We start from the raw sequence: 10,423 nt of genomic DNA, 5'->3' as shown, positions 1-10,423 counted from the left end.
GTGCACGTCACCCTCCAGCTGCCCAGCTTATCCTCACGGCCCCGTGAGAGAGGCCCGGTCTTATCTAATTTCTAGCAGCTGGAGAATCCCAAACTCTGACGGGGAGCAGCTTGCCGAGGCCACACACACGACAGGCGGGTGTGGGGAACTTCTGACCCTAAGCCGGACTTTTCCTTCATGGCCTCTCACCACGCCACACATTGCCCTATAAACTCTGGACTCCGAGCCGATTTGAGGGGAAAAGTCCCAAAAGCAACAAGCAGCAGCTCAAAGAATGAAAAAGCAGACAAATGTCACCAAATCTCTTGACAGGAGTGGCTGGGACGTTATGTCAGACTCAGATGAGACACTGGGTCATTCCGCACACTCAGTAGACAGTGAGGAGACCAGCACCCAGAGGTGACAACTGTGAAGAAGCCACGCCAGAGGGACAGTAAAGAACAAGGCTGCTGATGTCACTTTGAGCTCACACACCAGTAATCACCCTCTCTTCCCAGCTGTAAAGGGAGCCTAGGTAGAGGGGACACAGCCCAGCGCGTAATTACCATTTTAAAGGCTCTGAGAAGTCCTGCGACGAGGAAACCTAGCTCACTGCGTATATCCCAGGATTTCCCTAATGAACACCGAACATTTTTCAGTTTGGACCCAGGGGACACATTTTGAAAAACACCGGCCTGGAAGCAAAGCAAAATGGAAAACATAAAGCTGGACAGGACGCGTGAGCAGGAACCTGGCAAAGGCGCCGTGACCTCCGCTGGGCCGGAGGTCAAGCCCACTGTGCACAGGGCTGGGGGCGCCCCAGACCACGCCTCCGCGCCCCACTGCCCCCACTCTGCACAGGCGCCTGGCCGTGGCCCCGCAGACGGCTGCCTTGAGGAACCCGCTTCTCCATCTGGTTGCTAGGTAACCGAGTGCAACAAACCACCCAGATACAAATGACCTGACGGTCTCCGGGACATCGGTCCACACTGATGAGGAAGCACCCCGCCCACCAAAGCAGCACAGGACCACAAGGCCCGGGACCCTGGGCCGGTCAGCCCCCGCCAGAGCTGGGCCACTGTGCGGTCTGGCGTCCGGCCAAACCCCAGCGAGGGGAGGACACATTCCACGCCAGGGCTGGTGACACAGCCAAACCACCTTGTCCGAACCCCCATCCACGAACACGGGTGGAATTGAGGGTCTGGTTACAGAACCCTGCTCAGCAGAGATTGTCTCGTGAACATCCTTCTTCCTGAAAGCCACAGAAGTATGTTTTAATTGAGCAAATGTATATATTTCACTGCAGGGGCCGGGATAGGTGCTGACAGCAGAGGCCCAGGGACCAGACGGGGAAGGAAACGGGGAGCCAGGGCTCACCAACAGGCACCCCTGTCTCTCCCTCTCACACACACGTGCGCGTGCACCCTCACTCACTCCGCAAGTCCTCATTCAGCAACCGTGGAATGTTACCACCTCAGTGGTACCTAGGACAAGTTTTTAGGGAATATGACATTTGATTTATATCTGCAAATGTGCGTTTTCTCTAATTAGAAGGTTTAGGGCAGAGCAGGGAAAAATATGTATTTCAGAGTCCCAGTTTGACTTGCCAGAAACCAGCCTGTTACTAACATTCTTATTTTCGACAAAATATAGCATTCTGATTACATAGCATTTCGGTTCAGCGGCTCCCGGCCTGCCAGGCTCCCGGAAGTGGCCCAAGGCCATGGCAAAGATTGAGGGAAATGGTCCTGGGAGCCGGAGTGACCCGGGGGCCCTGGGAGGGATGGTTCTGGTCCATTCTGGTGGAAGGCGGGTCAGGAGCTCTCACCCTGAGTCCTGAGGCCCCATCGAAAGAGGCGTCGGGGTGACCACTCAGTTCGTCCAGGAGGCAGGGCCGCCCAGGAAAGTGCTTCTGACGGCTCTGCCCCCTCTCCAGGCCTCAGTTCCCACAGTGGCCCAAAGGGTTAAGGGAGTCAATCGACAAACATTTCTTAGACCTTGCCTGGTACACTGTAAATGCACAATAAATGTTAGCTATTTTTATCAATTATATCTAGGTATTTATATTTTGGGTGTTCTAAGGCAGGATGCATTGATCGAAAAATAAAGATTTTCGTTAAATGCACGCCTCAAATAAAGCGACCCCATACAGGTTGTTTGTTCTTAATGGAGACCAATATCGAAACCGCCTTGAGAGCAAGTGTTTGTGGATCTGTTAGCTGTCCTTGGAGATCAACCAAGGAGGCACTTCTGAGGGCATCGTGTGTGTGTGTGCAGTTGTGTGTGATCGTGTATGCACGTGTGATTGTGTGTGGGTGTAGTTCACAGCCCAAGGAGCACGTACATGCATGCACGTGCACGCACACACGCGCACACAGTCTCAAGAAAGCGGCAACAGACCGAGCAGCCAGGGAGGGCGTGAGGCCCTGCTGGACTCTGGGGATGACCGCTCAGTTCTACCTGCCTCTCTGGCCAACTCTGCATCTGCACTGTGTCCTGCAGACCTGCCGGGGACCAGTGTTTGATGCCAGAAAGACAAAAAGCAGAGGAAAAGGGGCCAGATCAACTGCAGGTGACAGATGTAGTAAGTACCAAGTCCCAGGTCCAGGAACACAAGGCAGACGCAAGCATTTAGCTTGAAGCCACACAGCAAACTCAAGGATCCAGAACAAAGGTGCAGGCTGCGGGGCCTCTAAGCCACCGCCCTGCAAGCTACCACCACCGGCCAGCAGACCGCCAAGCCCCCTGCTGTCGGCGGGACCTCCACCCGGCCTGGCCGAGACCGGTGGTTTCCACCGAGGAGGGAGAGGCCCTCCCCCGGCCCCTGGCGGTGTCCCCACGTGCTCACAGAGATCTCATTGTTCTGCCTGCAGAGGAAACTGGAGAACGGAGCTCAGAGTGCATTTTGGAACTGGCAGAAAAGAACGTCTGGGAAAGGAAACACATTTCAGAAACAAACATACCTTTGTACCAGCTTTTATTTTCTTTAAGTGTTGCACAAAAACCATAATAATGAAGACGTGCCAATTTTTACCGTCAGACTGCAAAACCTCCTTTTTATGCAGCAAAAGAGGGAGGCTCCGCTTTCAAATGATCTACTGTTCCTGGGAAAAGCAGCAGCCACCTGGGTGCTGAGGTCCGCGGGCTACCGCCCGGAGACAAACAAAAGACCTCGGGCTCAGGACAGGTCTGTTCCACGCGGCAGGGACTGATAAAAACCATCAGAAGCAAGAAAACACCAACGTCCTCACCGTGGTTGGCTTCTAACCTCCTGCCTTCTGGTGCCCGCTGAGCCATTGCTGTTCTTCCAGGAGCTGGCACTTCTGAGTTTCCACGAGGGTTTGGGGGCTGCCTGTCAAGTCCAGCCAGCAAGGACCAGCTTCGATATCCCAGGAACCGAGCTAAGCGTCCGGTCCGGAGGGTCGCAATAATGAGGCGATGCCCATGATTCGGGCTCTGCAGGGTCCTGGGGAGCTCGTCCGGTGGGTCGGGGACTCTGCAGATGCGCCCGCGTGTGAGCCGTCCCTCGGACCTGACACCGCTTACTCCTCGCAGGAGGTGGGACTGCTGTTGCCCCGTCTTAAGGACAAGGAAACTGAGGCGGAAGGGGACCAGGTAGCCTGCCCAAAGTCACACTCGGCTCATCGGTGCTGAGCGGGGAGCACATGCCCAGGTTCTTCCCATTCGTTTTGCCTAACTGGGAAATCAAATGACCCTGCATCTCTGTGCAGGAGGTGGGACCCGGAGCAGCATCCAGCAGTGGACCTGCCCCCGCCCCCGGCTCTGTGGTGACCACCTCCAGCATGCCCAGTAGGAAGCACGGCCCCATAGCTTCCATCTAGGTCCCCAGAGGATGGCGGCCTCCCAGCACCTGACCACACCCCCTCATCCTGTCCAGCTAACAACCCCTCTGTCCTCAGGAGAAAGAGACGCTGCGGCAGCTGATGCTCTGGAGCAGGGGGCTGGGCCACGCAGGCCTCCGCCTGCCATGCTGGGGAGGGAAGATGGCCACCGGGCACGGCACCAGGCAAGGTCTGGATCCTCCTGACTCAGTGTTCCCATCTGTAGGACAGAGGGCTGGACACACCAAGCGCTAAGGCCACACGGCAACCCAGGAGCGTGACTCCACACTCCCCCGGGGCCTCCCCTCACGGGAACACGGGGTGCCTGGGGGCTCTAAGCTTGGAGCTCCATATCTCCATTCTGCAAACCCACGGCCCCATTCCAACCCTCACAGGGGACCACAGAGCTGCAACCAGCCGCCCTGCCTCAAGGGCTGCTGTGAAGGTCAAAGCGGTGGAAGAAAACCCGCCAGGGAACAGGAGGAGGCAAAGTGCAGGGGGAAGAGGCCGTCACGCTTTCCCGAGGAGAGACGGGTCCAGGTGCCACAGGAGCCGGGCTGGGCAGCAGACACAGGAGAGAAGCAGTGTCCTCCATCCGCGGCCGTCGCCACCAGGCTGGCCGAGGCTCAGCGAGTGTCGTGCCGGTCTCTGGCCCTGCCTGGGCCAGCTGTGGGGACGGGGCCCTCGCCTGCAGTGCTCACCCTGCTCCCAGGGCCTCGCTCAGTGCCGGCCACACAGGAGCGAGTCAGCACACACCTGCTACAGGCTTACGTTACTCCCGGGCGACGGGCGACAACAGGAAGTGGGGAAAGCCGGGCGCCCCTCAGCCAACAGGAGGCAGGTCCCACCGGGGCTCATGGCCAGAGGGCAGGTGCAGAGGGAAAGCCGGGAGCTCGGGGCTGTGGGTTTGCTCCCCCCGCCTCAGGATGCGGGAGAGAGGGCAATGGGCTGCACCCTCCCCGGGGAATGACACGCCTGGCACGCGGCCCGGAGAGCAGCTCTCACTTGGAGTCCCTCCCGGGCGCAGAGCCCGGTCAGCAATCCAGGGCACCGACCACCCGAGATGCCCATGCTCCCTCCTCTGCCTTCGGGGGGAACCTGACCCGCTGGGAAGGGCCAGCGGGCAGGCCGCCAGATGCATGGGGACCGGGGAGGAGGGGGCCAGCCCTGCCAGTAGTCCAGGCCTTCGGAGGAAAAGCATCAGGGCAAGGAGAGCAGGGTCCCTGACCGTGTCCTCTGAGAGAGAAGCTGGGGATGCGCTGGCAACGCCTACGAATGATGCACTACACGGGCCGTCTCCAGATAAAGGAGTGACCCTGAGGCCCGCTGGCCGCGCCTCTGATGGCGGGGGCTGAGGGGTGCGCCCTCAGACCCCTGCACCTGCCCGCCCCTGCCCCCACCACCCCCCCAGGCCTCCCGCTGCGAGGTAAACACCACAGGGCAGGACACAGACTGGGCTCTCTCCCCAGAGAATAACAATTACGACTACCATAATAATCCTAATAGCTAATAATTATCGAGCGCTCACCGGGCGCAGCCCATGCCTCCACCCCACTGCACCCTCGGGCACGGCTATGATGCTACCCAGACAGATGAGGAAACTGAGGACCAAAGGGGTTAACTCGCTCGCCGGCGGCTGCAGAGCTCAGCGGAGCCGGGAAGGCGAGCCGAGCCGAGACAGGTGGAGGGGCCCCGGGACTCCAGGCCCGGGGGCTGGGACTCCTCTGGCAGTCCCCTCAGCTGTTCGCGGCAAACCTGGGGGGGCTCAGCATGGCCTCCGTCCAGGAGTGCCCGGGACAGCGGCTCCACTCGGAGGCCAGGGCTGGGTGTGGCCACTGCAGGAAAGCACACACCAGGCCACGTGCGCCACGGTGGAGTGACCTTCTGGAGTGTCCACTGGTGACCAAGGTGGCCTTCAGTACTATAGGCAGGTGAGGACGGAACCAGACCCACCTGTTCTCTTCATGCCTACAAACAGCGGGAGGGGGGCCCTTTAACCGAATGCGTCCCTGTCACCCGAGGACCTCACCACTCATGGACTGGGACAAGTTCCTAACCCAGCGTTCCCATCTGCTTCACCATCCCGTTCTGCTGATAAGCTAGGGGAGCTTGGGAAAACCCTGAACCACCCCCCTGGCCCATCAAAAACACGACGTCCCGAGATCCCAGGATCAGAAGAGACTTTAAATCCAAATTGTGGTAAAATCAGATTAACAATTAAATGCCTGAGAGCCTGGAAAACTGCTTTTCATGGGCCCAGGTCGGGGGGTTCCCTAAGACGACCTTCTAGTCACAGCCCCAGGGGTGAGGGGTAGCATGTGTGGCACAGTCCTACTTTAGGCCACATCCCGTCCTGGCCTGGTGGGGCACCAGGAAGGCCTTGGTACACAGAGAGGAAGCTATAGGACGTCCGTCCATGGGCTCAGGAGCTGGGCCACATGGGGACACGGAAGCCAGTGGGAGAAGTGCTGGCTGGGGGCAGCTACGACGGGCCTTTCTGGACCCTCACAGATGGACAGGAGCAGGGGGCTCGCCCCTTGAAGCCCAGTGCCCCGCCTTGTAGGCTGACCTGCCGGGATCCTGGAGCAAGTCCGCTTCACCTTCCAAATCAATCATTCCCACCCAGGGCCACGGCCCAGGGGGCCACGAGATGCACTGGCTCCGAGAGGCACTTTCAATGGCACGAAGCAGATGGACACTGGCGGGTGACAGGCTAGTGGAGACCCTGTGACGGAACTCCAGCCCGCTCTGTGGGGCGACCGCACACGTCTGAGGCCCGTGAGCAGGAGCGGTCATCACTTAACAAATGCACTTTTCTCGAAAGGATAAAAATCTTTCACACAGAGGGAACTTTTCGGAAAAAAACTAGAAACGGGCACCCAAAGGATGGGAACCGCTCTCGGATCTCTCTCCCATTCTGGGCAACCCCTCGTCCACCTCACCGTCTGTCCACCTCACCGCTCGCTGCTCCGGCGCCTTCCAAAAGGTGAACGGATTAACCAAAAATACGCAAACGCTCGGCCGGCCGCCAGCTCTGCTGCATGTCATCCGGGGAACACAGGTGCAGACCACACTGGGCCCATCCCTCTCTGCGCCCGGTGGACGCAGGCAGGGGCCTGAGCAAAGGCTGACCTGCTTCGGGGCTGCTCTGTTTGCAGACATCAGGCCGGGTGGCCGTCAGCTCCGCAGCGAGAGGCAGTGCTGTGGCCACAGCCAGCACCGAGGTGACCCGGAGCACGCTCCCCCTGGGCAGGGGCTGCACGAATTCGGTCCCCTGCTCTTGAAGCTAGAGATCCAGCATCTCGGCCCTTGTGAGATGACACTCCGCTTGGCCCGTGGGAGAGGAGAACTTTGTGCAAATGCAGGTAACACCAGGAAAGCCAGTGCAAATCCCGCTGGATACTCCGAGGGGCTGGCCATGAGTTTATGCGCCCCACCCCCAACCTAAGAGCTGTAGCATAGAGCCAGGCAAGGCCCGAGGGCTTCAGCAGCCACAGCAGGGGTGACAAGCATCTCGAAGGAGGGGGCAGTGGCAGGGGAGGCCCACAGCAGCCAGATCGGGAGCTGGCACTGCCCGCTGGCCCACAATACAGCAGCACGGCCCCCCCAGAGTCAGCTGGGTGCTGAGCAAACTCACGCAGAGACTCGGGCAGTGAGACGCGGCTGGAACAAGCACCAGACATTCAAGGGCGTGACCTTGAACGGGCAACGCTCTCTTAGGGCTTAAATTCCTGACAACTCATTCAAAACTTCTCTCAGCCACCTACTCTGTAGTCATAACTCAAAAACACCAAAAACATTTATCAGTATAAAAATTTGTTGTGTCATTATTTCTACTTTTTGCATGACTGAAAACATCTATACGAAGTTTTCTGAAAAATGATAAAACGACAAGTGAAGGACACAGGTGCCAAACCCTGTCATGACACCACAGAGGGTCTGGGCTGTGGAAGGTGGGTAGGTATTAAATGGACACGGGACTTCACGGTCAAGTGCGTCTGGGATGCACTGGGTTTCTCCATAAGGGCAGCTGGATTTGTAGCAGACCTTCTCAGAGTCCACACCTCAGAAATATAGGTTCTTACTGTGGGAGGGGGGTCCCGCACTTGGCCCCAGAAGCTTTTTGTCGTCTAGCAGGACAGGTGTTCTACAATCTGGGGGACACACCAGGTTGGGTTTTGGGATGGGGACAGGAGCTCATGACATGCTAGATTTGGGGGCCGGAAGTAGTAGGGTGGTAAGATAGGCAGCTGAAGCCTCAGGAAGCCTCGAGACAGCCACAGAGCGTCTACCACACGACAGACACCACGCCGGGGTAGAAGGACCAAGACATCGACAGGCCCTGACCTCAAGGCCCTCTCAAGTTGGGTGGCCCACGGAAGGTTCTGGACTCCAAGGAGATAGGTCTGGCTGGAGAAGCACTCACTTTGGGGAGCGGAGGAGCTAGGTAAAGCCAGCCCAGGGCAGCACAGTATGCTGGGAAAAATGTTCCAACTTTGGACGCTGAGAAACTGGTGTCGTTTTCTGGGAAACTAGTTTTAGAAAAATTAACCTGGCCAGGGTGTAAGATAAATAGTCAGGGGGAAGATTCTAGAAAGCAAGGAGACCAAGCAGGAGCCGATACAGTTCTGCACGGTGAGGACTGGGGCCTGCAGGTGAGGTTCCCAGCCCGGGGGTCCGGTGGGGGAGGAAATGAGCAACACAGGAAGGAACCGAGATGGGGGTCTGCATCCGGGCCGCAGAGGAAGAACAGGCGTCAGAGTCGGCTCCGTGCTTCCAGCCTGAGCAAGGAGGAATCCGGGGAGGCCAGGACGGAGACCCCGCACCCCGATGCCCCCCACTCGGTCTCCTTTGGGAAACCGAGCTCGCACTGGGAGAAGTCTGGAGGCACAGCCTTCCCCTCACGAAAGCACGTCTTGCTCCGAAACCACTTTGCAGTGAGGACATCACTTCTGCTCCATCGCCGAGCCCGCCTGCTCGGTCCAGAAGAGGCTGGAAGGCGCCCAGCCACCGGCTGACGTGTTCTGGCCGGGCCACGTGCTCCGGCGGCTTTTAATGCCCCATTGAGCAATTTCCTGAGAGTTTTGCTAGGCAGGTACCGCCTCCCCATCTGGGCTAATGGAGGGGTGCGGCCCGGGGAAGAAATTAAAGTTGCTCACATTTTGTGTTGGAACGAATCGAGGGAGGGGAGCGATCATTTCCGCGGTAATTACGTTTGCCTTTGGGTACTGCTGGAACGAGGTGCGTTAGCCACTGCTTCCTGAGCAGATGCCAGTGTGAGCGAGGCAGCAGCAGCGTCTCAGGCACCCGGGCACAAACGTCACCTCTGAGGCACTCCGGGTGCCGACGACAGACACCCAAACTGGGCAGACCCGTTCCATCACGGCCGCAGATGAATTACGTCCACAGCCAGAGACCAACCAGCTTGCGCGTCGGAGGCCACCGCTCAAGTCCAGCCCTTAGACACCTGTTGAATGGCACCATTTACTGTCCCCAGAATTAAGAGATCAAAGGATGGCACCGGAGAGGCCGACTCTGAAGTTTATCGCAGAAGAGTAAATGTACGAAAAGAGTCAACACAATTTTTTTGAAAAGAACAATGAAGGGGAGATTGCACGATCGATCTCAAAATACACTATGATGCTACAGAGATTAAAACGACAGCCTGCTGGTACAGACAGACACCCGCAGGTCAGTGGAGGACAGAAGGTTCCAGAATAAACAGCCAACATCTGTGGACACTGCATATTCAAAAGTGGCATTTTAAATGAATGGGGGGGATAGGACGGGCCATTCTGTCAAGGTGTTGGGACCACTCCCTGTCCACTTACTGGGGGCGAGGAGGAGGGAAAGTTTAGATCCCTATCTCATACCACATCCTCCTCAAAAATCAGATAGAAGAATGTCTGAAGATAAAACACAAAACAGCAACAGTCCTAGAAGAAAATAAAAGATTTATTTATAATCTGGGAGTAGAGAAACAAGGCACAGAACCCAGAAGCCATAAAGGGAAAAGACTAAGAGTTCTGAGTACAACGAACTTTTTAATGTCTTTGTTATAAACCACCAGAAATAAGACTGAAGGACTAACTACAGACCAGAAGAAAAATCTGCAGGGAAAAAAACATAACAAAGAATTAATGTCCACTGCAAATAAAGAGCTCCTATAAATCAATAAGATGAACAACTTGATAGAAAAATGGGCTAAGGATGAGCATAGGCGATATGCAGAAAAATAAATACGAATAGCCAATAGGCCAGTAATGAGGAAAGTCCAAAACGAAACATGTTATAATTTTTAACCAAATTGATTTTTAAAAAATAGAATCCGGTAATTGCCAGGATTGGAGAGGATACGGGAAAATGCACAGTCTCGCGTATGCCTGGTAGGGTATAAATTGGGTATAAATTCCTCCAAAAGGACTTTTAGAGGAATTTTTACAAACATGCATAGATAAATGTGAGCAGTGCTGTCCACTGCCTTGCAATGCCAACAGAGCCTGGAAAAAACTTAAATGCTACTCAACTGGGTAAAACCCAAACTATAAAATAACACTTGGCTTTTTAAAAGAATGAAGATCTAAAACTAAAGATGTAGAAGG

General features: G+C 56.4%; 1 protein-coding gene across 1 annotated transcript in view; it reads right to left on the bottom strand.

Annotated features, from left to right (window-relative positions):
- Positions 1-10,423, bottom strand: part of LRP5 (LDL receptor related protein 5) — a 107,352-nt gene that overhangs the window by 91,098 nt on the left and 5,831 nt on the right. The window contains exon 3 of the mRNA XM_023524103.1: positions 6,954-7,107. Coding sequence (XP_023379871.1) covers positions 6,954-7,107 — 154 coding nt within the window. The remainder of the gene's footprint in view (positions 1-6,953; positions 7,108-10,423) is intronic.

The sequence above is a fragment of the Pteropus vampyrus genome, unplaced genomic scaffold (genome assembly GCF_000151845.1).
Source record: "Pteropus vampyrus isolate Shadow unplaced genomic scaffold, Pvam_2.0 Scaffold446, whole genome shotgun sequence".
NCBI classification, from domain to species: domain Eukaryota; kingdom Metazoa; phylum Chordata; class Mammalia; order Chiroptera; family Pteropodidae; genus Pteropus; species Pteropus vampyrus.
Note: the sequence above shows the minus strand (reverse complement) of the source record. Positions and strands in the feature narration are given on the sequence as shown.